Source organism: Manis pentadactyla, chromosome 11 (genome assembly GCF_030020395.1).
Source record: "Manis pentadactyla isolate mManPen7 chromosome 11, mManPen7.hap1, whole genome shotgun sequence".
Taxonomy (NCBI): Eukaryota; Metazoa; Chordata; class Mammalia; order Pholidota; family Manidae; genus Manis; species Manis pentadactyla.
The window spans coordinates 75454101-75469652 of NC_080029.1; the positions used below are offsets into that span (position 1 = coordinate 75454101).

A 15552-nucleotide genomic window follows, 5' to 3' on the forward strand; every position below is an offset into this window, starting at 1 on the left:
TTGTATTTACATTGGGGGTGCTTGAAGCTGTGAGCATGGGTGAGATCAGTGTGAGATGAGAGAGGTCCTAGAACCATGCCTCTGAGGATTGCAGAAACGAATGATGGTGAGGAAGATGAGCCTGCAATGGAGAAAAGAGCAAGAAAGAACACAAGGAGAGTGTGGGGCTTAACAGCCAAGGAAGAAAATGTTTAGAGGAAGGGGTGGTCTACCATGCCAAATGCTGTTGGGAAATGAGTAAGACTCAACCACAGTGAAGCTGGATGAAGTGGTCTTGTAGAAGACAGAAGCCAGGCTGAGTGCAGTCAGTGCACAACCCAGCCTTCCATATGCATGCGCTGTCCTGGAATCCCCAGTGTACAGGGCTTTCTCCCCATAAGCTACTCCTGGGTGGATCTTGTCTATTCTCTCATACCTAGAGCCTTGCACAAGGCCTGGCACATAGTAGATGCTTAATAAATTTTACTGATTAATGAAATGAGTGGGTGGGTGGATGGATGGATGATGAAGAATTGGAAGCAAAGGGAGGAATCTCTGGCATCAGACTGGGCTAACTATTATCCTTCAGCTTTTTTCCCCTTTTTACCGCAATGGCCCGCAGACCCAGGGAACAGAGACAGAGCCCCATCCCCACACTCCCCTGGGCCGTGGCCCCCCTTTCTCTCTGACGAAGAGTCTGGACCGAAGGTTCTGCTGACGTGGGAAGGGGAGGAGAGTCTGGAGGAAGGGGAGGGGAAAGCAACGCAGAAATCGCAGAGGAGGAGGCGCTCGGCTGCAGAGCTGCAAGAACGGGGTCTCCGGCCTGTGTGTCCGAGCACCTGGCGTACCACTGGGCCAGAGGACAGCGCAACCTTTCGGCCCTGGGCCAGAGGATAGCGCAACCTTTCGGTGCGGGCCGGCACGGCCCCTGCAATCGGCAAGCTGGCTCCCCGGGTGGCTACCGGAACCCCTGAGCCCAATGGCGGGGGCGGCAGCAAAATCGACAGCACTGTAGAGATTACTCCCAGCCCCAATGGAGTAAGTGCCCGCGCCCTGAGGGCTACGCCATCACCTCCCCTCTCCCCGGCCAAGCGCCTGGCAGTTTCATCCCGCGCATACCCCGCCCGCTCGCCTTCCTCGCAGCTTGCGCCCGCCCTCTTCCCTCCCTCTGCGGTTTTCTCCTCTTCACCCTTCTCCTGCAACCCCCAAACCCCTACAGCAGGTCGGGACCCTCGGAGATGTGGTGCCCACGGAGCAACTGCAGGGTGAGCGGGAGCGCGAACGCGAGCGGGAGGGGGAGGGCGACGCGGGCGGCGACGGGATGGGCAGCAGCCTGTCGCTGGCCGTGCCCCCCGGCCCCCTCAGCTTTGAGGCGCTGCTCGCCCAGGTGGGGGCGCTGGGCGGCGGCCAGCAGCTGCAGCTCGGCCTCTGCTGCCTGCCGGTGCTCTTCGTGGCGCTGGGCATGGCCTCGGACCCCATCTTCACGCTGGCGCCCCCACTGCACTGCCACTACGGGGGCTTCGCTCCTAACGCCTCCGGCTGGGAGCAGCCCCCCAACGCCAGCGGCGTCAGCGTCGCCAGCGCGGCCCTAGCAGCCAGCGCCGCCAGCCGCATCGCCACCAGTACAGACCCCTCCTGCAGCGGCTTCGCTCCCCCGGACTTCAACCATTGTCTCAAGGACTGGGACTATAACGGCCTGCCAGTGCTCACTACCAACGCCATCGGCCAGGTGAGGCTGCCTTCTGGGCCAAGGGTCTGGGGGTGGGCTGAGAGCGACTAGCGGGCACGGGGTCTTACCCGCATTCCATCCCTCTCACATCCCCAGTGGGATCTGGTGTGTGACTTGGGCTGGCAAGTGATCCTGGAGCAGATCCTTTTCATCTTGGGCTTTGCATCCGGCTACTTGTTCCTGGGCTATCCTGCCGACAGGTGAGGGCTGCCTTGAGAACAGGAGGGGAAAGGGGAGAAGGCACCAGGGAGGCTAACCCAAGCAGCTGCCCTTTGTGAGAAGTGGAAGAAGATGGGCTGGATTCAGCAGTCTTCTGGACTTCTATTCAATAGCATGCAGCCCCACCCCTGCTCAACTTCACTACCCATCAAGAAATAATTCCATATCTCTTCCTCACAAGGGAATACCCACCCGCATTCCTCATCCCATCTCCATTGTCTCCTCTCCAAAGACAAAGCCCCATCTCACTGACCAAACACCCTATCTCCACAGATCAAAAGTCCTAACTCCTCCTCTGAGCTCTCCTTGACATTCCTAAACATCAACAGTCCCATTCCTACTGACCAACAGTTCAACTCTACAAACAAATGACTCCACACTCACGGGTCAGTAGTCTAATGCCCATGGATCGGTGACCACATTAGCACCCCCCAGAGATTAACAGTCTCATCTTCATGGGCTGTCAGTGCTCTCAGGTCCTTTCAGATCAAAAAGCCCTTTCCATGAATCAATGGCCTCATGTCAAAGATCCACAGCGCATCCCACCAACCCATGGTTTCCCCAGGAATCAAAACACCCGTCTCCTCTGATTCTTGACACCATCACCACTGACCAGGTGCTCCATCACTATGAACTATCCTCATTTATTATTAGGCTCATCTCCACTGATCCACAATTCCACCCAAATGGATAACTAGTTCAACTTCCATGGATCAAAGGCAACCCAACATTCAGTAATCTAATCCCCAAAAATCAATACCTGTCCTCACTGCCCAGTAGTCACACCCCACCATGGGCAAATGATCCTAAACCCACAAGTCCATAGCCCATCCTCATACATTGCTGGCCCCACTCCCACAGACCAGTAGCATAATTTCTATGAAATAATAGCCTCATCATTAAAGATCAATAATTCAATATCCTAAATTTAGTAGACTTAGCCTCATTAACCAATAAGTTCATTCCCATGGAAAAATGGCCCCACACTACTGGGTCAGTAGCTTCACTCTCAGGGATCAGGGCCCCCTTCCCAATAGCCAGGAACCCCAATCTTCATCTCAGAGACCAGTGGTCTTTTCCCCAAAGATCAATAGCCTGGTCTCCAAGGATCAGTGGCCCTGTCCTCACTGGCTCATAGTCAGTGACCATCATCATTGGCCAATAATCTCATCTCCCACGACCCCATCCTTACTGATTATCCCCATGGATTTCTAGAGTCATCCCCACTGACCAATAGCCCCATCCACATGGACTCACATCCCTACTCCATGAATCAACGGCTCCATCACCAAAGATCAATTGTCCAATCTTCAAAAATTAATGATCATCTTCATTGATCAATAGCCCTACTGCATGCATTAACAGCTCCATTCTCCTGGATCACTGGCTCCAACTTCTGGCTAGTGGCCCCATTCCCGCTGACCATCCTTATGGATTAATAGACCCATGCCCTAACCCTATGGAACAATAGCCTCATTCTCCAAAATCAATTACTCAGTCTCATAAGATTAATAGCTCCATCTTCACTGACCAATACCATCAATCACCATGCAAAAGTGGCCGATGGTCTCATCACATAAAGCATTAGCTCCAACCCCGGGTGTCAATAACTCCATCTCCTTTGACCAGTTTGAGCAAGACAAGCTCCACCCCTCACTGACCAATAGCTTTATACCCAAGAATCAGTGTTTCCAAGTCCCTTCAGCAATATACCATCCCCTTTTGGGTTGGTCTCACTTCCATGGAGAAGTGCCCTCATCTCTGACCAATAGCCTTATCCCCAAGAGTCAGTGGTCCCACCCTCACAGAACCATAGCCTCACCTCAGTGCCCAGTTGCCAGACATCACTTACCCATGGTCCCTATCCCTTCCCATCTTCTCTAGCTTCAGTCCAGCTCTTGCTTCTGGGGCCTCATTCTTATACCTCCATTTGAGGTGGGCAGCTGGGCCCCACCCAGCTACTCCTCCCCCAGGAAGTCTGGATGACCAGAGGCTCTCCCCATTTTGCAGGTTTGGCCGTCGAGGAATTGTGCTACTGACCTTGGGGCTAGTGGGCCCCTGTGGAGTGGGAGGGGCTGCTGCAGGCTCCTCCACAGGCGTCATGGCCCTCCGATTCCTCCTGGGCTTTCTGCTTGCTGGTGTTGACCTTGGGGTCTACTTGATGCGTGAGTGGCACCCTTCAGAGGTTGTTCCCTTGGGGCTCATGCCTGACTGTTTGCATCCCCAGGCTGTTCCCACTGCCCCCTAGGGTTCCCTCAGTCCCTTCAGCCCCAGATTTCAGCTGTTGAGGACCTCACCTGTCTTTCTGCCCAGGCCTTTGAAGGATACAAGGGTCTTGCTTCTCTCCACATGATCTTTAAGGCCTTCCTTGCCCTGGTCTTAACTGCTGCCAGGACATAGAGTCTTATTTAAAAAATAAAATCCTGACTAGCTGTGTGACCTTGAACAAGGATTGATATGAATGTCAAATAAGAGGTCTGACATGAAAACACCTGTGAACTGGGAATGCTGAACACTCCCAGGACCTCTGACCCTCAAGATCCTCCCAGGTTTGAGCAGCAGAGGAAAGAGGACTGAAAAATCTCTCCATTCTTTGCCATTCAGAGGCTAGTCTGTGGGAGGTGACAGCTGCAGCCTCCACTCGGGGTCTGTCCTCACTCTGTCCTCCCTCCCTCCCCTCTTCTCTCCCACACCTTCTTCCTCCCTGCCCTCTCTTCCCTGTCCCTGCTGTATCTCCAGGCCTGGAGCTGTGTGACCCAACCCAGAGGCTTCGGGTGGCCCTGGCAGGAGAGTTGGTGGGAGTTGGGGGGCACTTCCTGTTTCTGGGCCTGGCCCTTGTCTCTAAGGACTGGCGATTTCTGCAGCGAATGATCACGGCTCCCTGCATCCTCTTCCTGTTTTATGGGTCAGTACCACCCTCCACCTGTTGTCTGGCCGTTCCCATTTCTACCTCCAATCTAGCTCCAGCCCAGATTCTCCACTGCCCCTCGGCCAGGGCTGCCTCAGCCCTGCCCCCCCAGAGGTGGGCCTTTCCCATCCCTGGGTCAGGAGACAGGAGGCCTCACAGTGTACCCCCAACCACCCTGCCCCCAGCTGGCCTGGTCTGTTTCTGGAGTCTGCACGGTGGCTGATAGTAAAGCGACAGATTGAGGAGGCCCAATCTGTGCTGAGGATCCTGGCTGAGAGGAACCGGCCCCATGGGCAGATGCTGGGAGAAGAGGCCCAGGAAGCTCTGCAAGGTAAGAAATGGGTCCCCACAGGTGATACCTCATGTGCACACATATTGGTGCCCTCTGCATTGTTGTAGCTGTGCCACCTCCCAGGGTCCCCACCATCCATGTGGGAAGACCCTGGGTTCTCAGCTTTTCTTCTAACAGACAGCTCTTCTCTCCCAAAGACCTGGAGAACAACTGCCCTCTCCCTGCAACATCCTCCTTTTCCTTCACCTCCCTGCTCAACTACCGCAACATCTGGAAAAATCTGCTTATCCTGGGCTTCACCAAGTGAGCCTGGGTGTCTAAGCCAAGAGCCAGGCCAGCAGCTGGGATGGGGGATGGCTGGGTGAAGAAGGCCTAAGGACCCAGCAGGCACTAGGGAAGGCTGCAGATGGGGATCAGACACTGTTCTCTGCTTTCTCACCCTTCCTGCAGCTTTATTGCCCATGCCATTCGCCACTGCTACCAGCCTGTGGGTGGCGGCGGGAGCCCATCGGACTTCTACCTGTGTTCCCTGCTGGCCAGCGGCACAGCTGCCCTGGCCTGCATCTTCCTGGGGGTCACCGTGGACCGATTTGGCCGCCGGGGCATCCTGCTTCTCTTGATGACCTTCACTGGCATTGCATCCCTGGTCCTGCTGGGCCTGTGGGATTGTGAGTATCCTCCCTTCCCCACAGGGTGGCTTAGCAAAGGAACCCAGCAGAGGTGCCTCAGACAGGCTCAGCTGTGGTTCTAGCCCAGGCCTTCCGAGACCAGACCTGGCCCAGATCTTCCACAACCCTCCCCCTGGCCACACAACCCTGTCTGTTCTCCCAATCAGTGGATTCCCAGAGCCATCTGGCTAGGGCCATAGGATCAGAGAGCCAAGGAGATGTCGCCAGGACTAGGGCTAAGCATGATCTCTCCACTTCCTTTCACATTCTCCCTCTCGGTCCTCCAGATCTGAACGAGGCCGCCATCACCACCTTCTCTGTGCTTGGCCTCTTCTCCTCCCAAGCTGCTGGCATCCTCAGCACCCTCCTTGCTGCTGAAGTCATCCCGACCACTGTGCGGTGAGAGCAGGGGTGCTCCTGGGGATAGGGACAGGCCTCCAGGCCTCCTGCTGAGGACAGGACCTGAGGGATGAAGGAGAGAAGGCTGATGAAGGTGTGGGTGAGGCCCCCAACTACAGGCTAAGAACCTCCTCCATCTCTCCCAGGGGTCGAGGCCTGGGCCTGATCATGGCGCTGGGGGCTCTCGGAGGGCTGAGTGGCCCAGCCCAGCGCCTCCACATGGGCCATGGAGCCTTCCTGCAGCACGTGGTGCTGGCGGCCTGTGCCCTCCTCTGCATCCTCAGCATTATGCTCCTGCCAGAGACCAAACGCAAACTACTGCCTGAGGTGCTCCGGGACGGGGAGCTGTGCCGACGGCCTTCCCTGCTGCGGCAGCCGCCCCCTAACCGCTGTGACCACGTCCCACTGCTTGCCACCCCCAACCCTGCCCTCTGAGTGGCTTCTATGCGTCTTGGCAGGAGGCTGGCCCTTACAGAAAGGTGGCATAAAGGCCCTGGCGAGGAGATTGGAGGACTGAGGAGGGCAGAACTGCCCAGAAGGCTCAGAGGCACCTCACGCCAGCAGTGAAGGAGAGCTCAGAGGGCTGTTGCCAACCCCATCTCCTCGCTGCTGCTGTGTTTTTGCTTCCTTGGCAGGAGTCAAGGGCCAGGGAGAACTCCACGCTGTAACCACTAGGTCTGGGCTCCATCCCGTGCCCAAAGACATCTTCCCAGACCTCATTTTTTCTTGCTCTATCATTTCTGTTTCAATAAAGACATTTTGGATAAATGAGTATACCATAGCCTGGACTTCCCTCCCATGTGTTTCCTTCTGACTGTCACTTGGGGGAAGGTTTCTCTCAGTGAGCCAAAACCAGTAATAATCTCCCTCCCTATCCATGACCTGCTCCCCTCCCTCAACTGTTAACTCACAGGCAACCACCCCCCTCACTGATCACTTGCTAATCTGCTAGGACTTGGCTAGGCACTTTACAAACTTCGCTTAATCACTTGAGCCTTACAATACCACAAGGTAAGTGTTCTAATCAGTTTTTTTTTTGTTGTGCAAGCAATAAAAACTCAAATGAGCTTATTAGAGGGATGTGGGAGGCAGGTTGTGGTGGGGAGCTCACAGGATGGGAGGAGAGGCAGAATTAGTCAGCAAAGGTTAGGAACCAGAGAGGCCCCCTGGTCCAGGGATTAAGAACCAGTATTTTTGTCAAGGCTTCACTTGCAATAATGAAACGGGATTCAGTCCTTGGGTCACTGCACTAAAAATCCATTTCCAGAGAGCTAGTGACTCGCTAGCTTAATGAACACACCTCCTCCCATGTTACACCTGGGGAGGGAAGCAACAGCTGAGTGCTGTTAACAAGTACGACTGACTGTTGAGTAGGTAAAAGTAAAGGATGGCCATCCCAGTATTCTCTTGCAGATGAGAAAGCTAATGCTCAGAGAGACTCAGTAACCTGCCCAAGGTTACAAAGTAAATGACTGACAGAACTGCGACATGATTAGATCCTGGAGCTGGAACTCTTCACTGTTGCTCTCTATGGCCACTTTCCAATCTTTGGGCACTACCCTTGGAAGCAAGGAGTGAATCTTTAGGCACCCCTGGGAGGTGACAGTAAGAGACTGGCCCTTCTACTTCTGCAGTGGGCCTGCCTCAGACAAGCCCTGGCCTGGCTTTACCTCTTTGGGCACATCTCTCGGCCTCCAACTTCCTTCAAGGGCTGCTATGAAGACTAAACAAATAATGTACTTACTGTAAGTGCCTCTTAAATTACTGCACTAGATGGTAAGCTCCACAAGGGCAGGAACTTGGTCTTACTCAACTTTGAAACACCAAAGCCTAACACATGATAGATGTTCAAAAAGTTGTTGATAATTTGTTCATTCTTTCAGCAAATGTTTCTCGTGCCCAATTTACAGACCAGTACCACCCTGGATATTTAGGGCTTAGGCCATCCTTGAAGGAGCTTAAACTCCATCTAACACTAGGAGTATCAATGAGGAGAGGCCGGGGGTTTGAAGCACTCAAAGGCTGCAACCTGAAGCAGGTGAGACTTCCCTCAGAGGCAGGAGGCCCTCAGACAGGGGCCTTGGAGACAGGTACAGTGCTTTAAACTCTAAGGATATATAGAGAGCAAAGACCTGGAGGCAGGGAAGGGTGAGGTGGTCCTGGAGGGATTTGGGGGGAAATTGAAGTCTTAACACCAGCCTCTACCAGAGAAGGGAGGCCCATCACCCATACTGGCCTGCAGCACCAGTATGCCTATCTCTTTGCCCTCCGCCAATCCACGGCTGAGGCTCAAAACGCTATGAAGACAGCCATGCTACTGGGCTCTCGGTAATTATCATGTTACATGAGCACTCATAAGAACCTTTCACATTTACTCTTCACAGCCCCCTGAAATTAGTATTATTATTTTTATCCTCTTTAACTGAGGAAATGGAAATGAGATCTTGAAGGACCTGCCATTAAGTGCTAGAGCCAGGACTCAAACCTGGGTCTTCTAGTTGCTCTTCCTACTCTGACAGTTCTTTCCCAGTTAGACACTCTGCATCACACATTCTGTAGGACAATGTCTGTGGGGTTTAACTGACTCCAGTGTTGACTTTAGCTTTGGATAGCCAATGATAAAACTAGTGATCATACTCACCTCTGTCTCTAGAGATTCTGTGAGAACCAACATGATGGTAGATAAAAAAGCACTTTTACTCTTTGGAAGAGACCATGTCAAGCCAACAAGTTATTTATTTATTTATTTGTATCATTAATCTACAATTACATGAGGGACATTATGTTTACTAGGCTCCCCCCTTCGCCAAGTCCCCCCCACATACCCCTTCACAGTCACTGTCCATCAGCGTAGTAACATGCTGTAAAATCACTACTTGTCTTCTCTGTGGCCAACAAGTTATTTATATGCTAACTCATACACACTCTGAGGAATGGTGTCAAAGGGGCATTTAGGTGAACCTATTCTTTGCACACCACTGGAAAAAGGTTTAGGGAAGGAAAGTACAAACATTCAGAAAGCTAGAGCAGCTCCTGTAGGAGGGTAGATGAAAGAAAGCAAGATTCTCTGACTTCAATGAAACAGGTAGTCACAGAATGGGAACTTTCAAGAAGCATTAACAAAGCACAGGGAAATAGAAGTATTATTTGACCCGGAAATTCCACTCCTAGGAATTTACCCAAAGAAAACAACTTCTCAGATTCAAAGACATATGCACCCCTATATTTATTGCAGTACTATTTACAATAGTCAAGATATGGAAGCAACCTAAGCGTCCATCAGTAGATGAATGGATAAAGATGTGGTACATATACACAATGGAATACTATTCAGCCGTAAGAAACAAATCCTACCATTTGCAACATGGATGGAGCTAGAGGGTATTATGCTCAATGAAATGAGTCAGTCAGAGAAAGACAAATACCAAATGATTTCCCTCATTTGTGGAGTATAACAACAAAGCAAAACTGAAGGAACAAAATACCAGCAGATTCACAGACTCCAAGGGACTAGCGGTTACCAAAGGGGAGGGGGAGGGGAGGGTTAAGGGGATTGTGGGTATCATGATTAGTGCACATGGTGTGTGTGGGGACACAGGGAAGACAGTGTAGCACAGAGAAAACAAGTACGGACTATATGGCACCTTACTACACTGATGGACAGTAACTGCAATGGGGTATAGGGAGGCACTCGATAGTAAGGGTGAATGTAGTAACCACATTGTTTTTCTTGTGAAACCTTCATAAGAGTGTATATCAATGATACCTTAAAAAAAAAAACAGCACAAGAGAAGATACAATCCCTCATCCCCAAGCAATTCACAGCCTAGGTGGAAGTCAATGTACAATGGCTAAAACAACTGGCATCTTGTCAGCTGCTCTCAAATTCACCAACCATATGATCTCATTGGATCCTCATCAATAACCCCATGAAAAATGGTGATTATTTTTTAGGCTTTTACAGGTGAGGAGACTGCTATTTGGAGAGGTAACTTACTGAAGGTTATGTGACTGGTAAGTAATTAGAGTAGCCAGATCTTGAGAACTGAGAGCCTGCAATCTTACTACATATCAGATAGAAAATATTTTTAAACACCATGAAAGAATTACTTACTCTGTAATATTAAGGTTAGAAGGTACTCTAGGAACTTGGAGATAGTTTTCAGGCAAATTAGGAAGTGACTACTTTCCTTGGAGAGGTTGTACTGACTGAAACATGAACAGATTTTAGAAAATTTTCTGTTGCATTCACAACTAAGAGCCATAATGGATTACTGGAGGAAAATTAAAAGGACATATGGGGTACACGTGTAACCTTAAAAAGTTATATGAAATGACAAAATGGTCACTCTTGTTCCTCTCATTCCATCAACCTAGCCTGGCCACCATGTAACCAATTTTTCCTGATTATCCACCACTGTGTGGTGCTGCCTCAGGTCTGGGGAAAGGGGCATGGTCCTTGCCTGTAAGAGCTAAGAAAACTATGAGACAAATAATTATACCCTGTATGGAAAATGCAGAGAAATGTAAAAAGTACTGTGATAGCTCTGAGGGGAGAAGAATATACTCCAATGGAGTTGGACAAGGAAAGCTCCTCAGATACTTAGATTGAACCTTAATGGAAAAGTCTTGAGTTTTCTGGGCACAGAAAAGAGGAAGCAGCAGTACAAAGCCTTGAGGCATTACAGAACATGGTACATGGAGAACAGTAAATGCTTATTTTAAACATCCATGGAATAAAGGATATCTATGAAAAACCCACATCTAACATCATACATATCAGTAAAAGACTGAAAGCTTTTTCCCTATGATCAGGAACAAGACAAGGATGACTGTTCTCACCACTTCTATTCAACAACATACTGGAGGGTCTAGGCAGGGAAATGAGGCAAGAAAATTTTAAAAAGATGCCTGGAATGGAAAAGACAATGTAAAACTCTGCAGTTGCAGATGATATGATCTTGAATTTAAAGAATCCTAAAGAATCCACAAAAACACTATTAGACCTAAATAAACAAGTTTAGCAATATTATCAAACTTGCAATTGAACCTGCAGGATACATGATGTACAAAATCAATAGTATTTCATACAATAGCAATGAACAATCTGAAAACAGAACTAAGAAAACAATTCCATCTAAAATAGCAAAAACCAAAACACCTGGAAATAAATTTAATAAAAGTGCAAGACTTGTACACTGAAAACTACAAAACATTGTCGAAAAAAATTAAAGACCTATATAAATGGAAAGACTTACTGAGTATATAGATTGGAAGATTCATTACTATTAAGATGACAATCCTCCCCAAATTGGTCTACATTCAATATAATCTTTATTAAAATCCCAGCTATTTTTTTCCTGCAGAAATTGACAAGCTGATTGTAAAATTCATATGGAAATGTAAAAGACCCAGAATACCTAAACAATCTTGAAAAAGAACAAAACTGGAGGACTCACACTTCTCACTTTCAAAGCCTATTACAAAGCTACAGTAATGAAGACAGTGGGGTACTGGTGGAAGGACAGATACTTAGATCAATGCAATAGAACTGAGACTCCAGAAATAAACCTAGACACTTATGGTCAATTGATTTTCCACAAGAGTGCCAATACCATTTAATGGGGAACGAATAGCTTTTTAAACAAATGCTGCTGGGATAAATGACTGTCTGCATGCAGAACAAAACTGGATCCTTACCTCATACTATACACAATTCAAATGGACCAAAGGCTTAAATGTAAGAGCTAAAACTGGAAAACAGGAGAAAACATACGTGTAAACCTTTATGACTTTGTGCTTCAAAGAACACTATCAAGAAAGTGAAAAAAACCTACAAAATCGAGAAAATATTTGCAAATCACATATACCAACAAAGGTCTGTATGCAGTTTAAAGAGCTCTTACAACTCAACAATAAAAAAACCAAATTAAAACATGAATGATCTGAATAATTTCTCCAAAGAGGATAAACAAATGGCCAGTAAGCACATGAAAAGATGGTCCACATCAGTAGTCATTAAAGATGGACAACAGCAAGTGTTTGGTGAGGTATGGTGCTATTGGAACCCTCACACACTGCTAGAGGAAATGTCAAATGATGTGGCTGCTTTGGAAAACAGTCCGGGAGTTCCTCAAAAGGTTAAACATAGTTACCTTATGACATAGCAACTTCACTCCTAAGTATATACCCAAAAGCAATGAAAAGGTATATTTGCGTAAAAAATTGCACAATATTTATAGCAGCATTACTCCTAATAGTAAAAAAAAACAGAAACAACCCAAATGCCCATCCACTGATACATGGACAAACAAAACGTGGAGTACCTATACAATGAAATAGCCATAAAAATGAATGTGAAGTACTAACATATGCTACAACAAAGCATGAAACTTGAAAACATGCTAGGTGAAAGCTAGACACAAAAGGCCCCATACTATATGACTTCATTTATATGAACCATCCAGAATAAACAAATCCATATAGACAGCAAGAAAATTAACCATTAAGGTCAGGATGGAGGGAAATACTGGGAGTGCTTGCTAATGGATACGGGGTTTCTTTTTTTGGGTGATAGACATGCTCTAAAATTAGGTAGTGGTGGTAGTTACTACACATATATTTACATGTAAAAAAATATATATATATATATACACATCACTGAATTGCACACTTAATAAGTAAATTTTATAGTATATAAATTATATCTAAAAAAAAATCCAGAGCTTTTTAGTGGTAGAAGTCAAAGGTATGGCAAACTCCACTTTCCTTCTGCAAAGAAAATTAAAGTTATCTTTTTCTATAATAAATTCTAGCACCTAGAACAGTGCCCTGCACTTGGTTTAAGTACTCAGTAAATGTTTGTTGAATGATCACCATAGACGTAAGGGGAAATAAGCATGAGAAACTGACAGAGCTGGAAGGTATTTTAAAAATGAAAGCTTGTAATTTGAGAAGGGCTATTCATTTTAACCATACATAAAAGGAAAATTGTTGTTATTGGAAAAACCAGAAACTTTATTGCTGATGTCAGGTTGAGCAAATCCTGCCTGAAAAAGCACCGCTTTGCCTTCATTTTGTATCACCCATAATCCCTCTAAGGATCTGACTCACAGGTTCTCATTCCAGAGAAATCTTGTAAGACGGCCTCCCCTATCTCTTCCTTAGACTCTTCTCTCCCACAGAATCCCAATGACACTAGGTTCATTCCTCTCCCTGGGTTTGGAGGGAGCTTACCAAAAGTGATGGACAGAAAAGCAACCAATCTTTCTCAAGGAAAGCAGCCTTCTTTCCATGCCACTTCCTCTAAAATCAGAGAATGATATACAGGAAAAATGAAGAGACCAGGTAAAGTGGGAAATCTGATTCCTGTTAAGAATGGGAACCAGCAGGTCCAGGATGAGGGGACCCAGCCCTCCCCCAACAGAGGTGAACACCTTCTGAGCACCAGTAAGTGGCATACACTGGGAGGCCACACAATGGCAAAATCTATGCCAAGGAACATGTCTAGTCAGGGAACAGAGATGTAATTATCTTAACTAGAAAGCCATGAAGTACTAGAGATAGAAGCAATTTGCTGAGTGCATGATTCTTTCAGACTAGAGAATCGATTCCCAGCTGCAGTACTGTCTTGTGTGTCTTATTCTGACAGAGCAGATGAGATGCGCATTAGGAGGCTAGAGCAACAGGATGAGCAATACATGAAAAAGTAAAATTCAATTGGAATGCACTGTGCATCAAATGTAGGGCAGGCTATGACCAGGAAATGTAATCAGGAGCAAACTGGGAAAGGCCTCAGTTCCACACCTCAGTTGGTACTTGCTGGTGGCAGCACTGGGGACCTTTCTGGAAACCTGAACAGTTCAGAGCCAGAGATGTACCAGACCACTGCAATGAAGACTGGGAACTGCTCAAGCAGTTAAAAGCAGAATGGAGAAGGGAATGGAGAGGATATTGAGAACTGCCTGAACATAAAAAATTAAAAACAAGGATAAAAAAAGAAAAATGACATTCTAAGACCCAACAAATCTACAGGTATTGTCTTAGCCATTCAGTGCCCCCTGGTGGACAGATGAGACCTTCCCAGCATACCAGCACCAACCCACTTGGGACATTTCATTCAAGCAAAAAGTTAATGTTGAACACTTTACCCAGCCTCTTGCTCACCAGGCTCTGCATAAGTCTCCACATTCAGATTACAAGGCACTGTTCTAGTTTAAGCTAGTTATGAGAAAGCACAAAATGACAGAGCAGGAGGTAGTACAATAAATGACCAAATGTTCAATGAAGTGGTCAATACTAATTCGAGAATTCAGAATACCAAGCCATTTGAGAGGTGAGTGAAGATTGCCTGGATATAGAAATGAGACATTTCTTTAACCTAAGATTATTGAAAAGAGCATCTAAGGTCAGTGGCAATCATGAATAAAACATTGGAAACCTAAGTGCACAGTAGGGTATACAAAGGTTATACTTAGAAATCCTGTAATGGATAAGGCTTGAGTCGGACGAACCGACTCTAAAACCAATCTGACAGTAGAATACAAAATGGGTGTAAGAGAATGAAACTGGATCACTGTCTAACCCTACCCAAAAGTAAACTCGAAATGGATCAAAGACTTGAATGTAAGTCATGAAACCATAAAACTCTCAGAAAAAAACATAGGCAAAAATCTCTTACACATAAACATGAGTGACCTCTTCTTGAACATATCTCCTGGGCAAGGGAAACAAAAGCAAAAATGAACAAGTGGGATTATATCAAGCTGAAAAACTTCTGTACAGCAAAGAACAAAAAAAAAGCTTCTGTACCATCAATAGAAAAAGGTATCCTACAGTATGGGAGAATATATTCATAAATGACAGATCTGATAAAGGGTTGACACCCAAAATATATAAAGAGCTCACACGTCAACAAAAAGCAAATAATCCAATTAAAAAATGGGCAGAGGAGCTGAATAGACAGTTCTCTAAAGAAATTCAGATGGCCAACAGCCACATGAAAAGATGCTCCACATCGCTTATCATCAGAGAAATGCAAATTAAAACCATAATGAGATACCACCTCACACCAGTAAGGATGGCTACCATCCAAAAGACAAACAACAACAAATGTTGGCAAGGTTGCGGAGAAAGGGGAACCCTCCTACAGTGCTGGTGGGAATGTAAATTAGTTCAACCATTGTGGAAAGCAGTATGGAGGTTCCTCAAAATGCTCAAAATAGAAATACCACTTGACCCAAGAATTCCACTTCTAGGAATTTACCCTAAGAATGCAGCAGCCCAGTTTGAAAAAGACAGATGCACCCCTATGTTTAACGCAGCACTATTTACAATAGCCAAGAAATGGAAGCAACTG

At 47.1% G+C, this 15552-nt stretch overlaps 1 protein-coding gene across 2 annotated transcripts; it reads left to right on the forward strand.

Moving 5' to 3' along the window:
• Window positions 1-717: 717 nt before the first annotated feature.
• On the forward strand, window positions 718-6975 carry SLC22A17 (solute carrier family 22 member 17). Of its 2 annotated transcripts, none has more exons than XM_036884544.2 (10): window positions 718-1017; window positions 1202-1708; window positions 1805-1908; window positions 3938-4092; window positions 4667-4832; window positions 5021-5166; window positions 5325-5430; window positions 5578-5795; window positions 6083-6194; window positions 6341-6975. In XM_036884544.2, the coding sequence occupies exons 2-10, from the start codon at window positions 1301-1303 to the stop codon at window positions 6627-6629; spliced, it is 1704 nt and encodes a 567-aa protein (XP_036740439.1). In that variant the 5' UTR covers window positions 718-1017; window positions 1202-1300; the 3' UTR covers window positions 6630-6975. The 2 variants fall into 2 exon arrangements, with proteins under 2 accessions (XP_036740439.1, XP_036740438.1); XM_036884543.2 differs by having other exon boundaries at window positions 719-1017; window positions 1199-1708.
• The last annotated feature ends 8577 nt before the right edge of the window (window positions 6976-15552 follow it).

Bases quoted from the DNA above. Each gene is read 5' to 3' on its own strand.
- SLC22A17 (XM_036884544.2), top strand. From the start codon at position 1,301: ATGGGCAGCAGCCTGTCGCTGGCCGTGCCCCCCGGCCCCCTCAGCTTT. The intron at 1,709-1,804 runs GTGAGGCTGCCT...TCACATCCCCAG, and splicing joins CTACCAACGCCATCGGCCAG to TGGGATCTGGTGTGTGACTT. The intron at 6,195-6,340 runs GTGAGAGCAGGG...CATCTCTCCCAG, and splicing joins GTCATCCCGACCACTGTGCG to GGGTCGAGGCCTGGGCCTGA.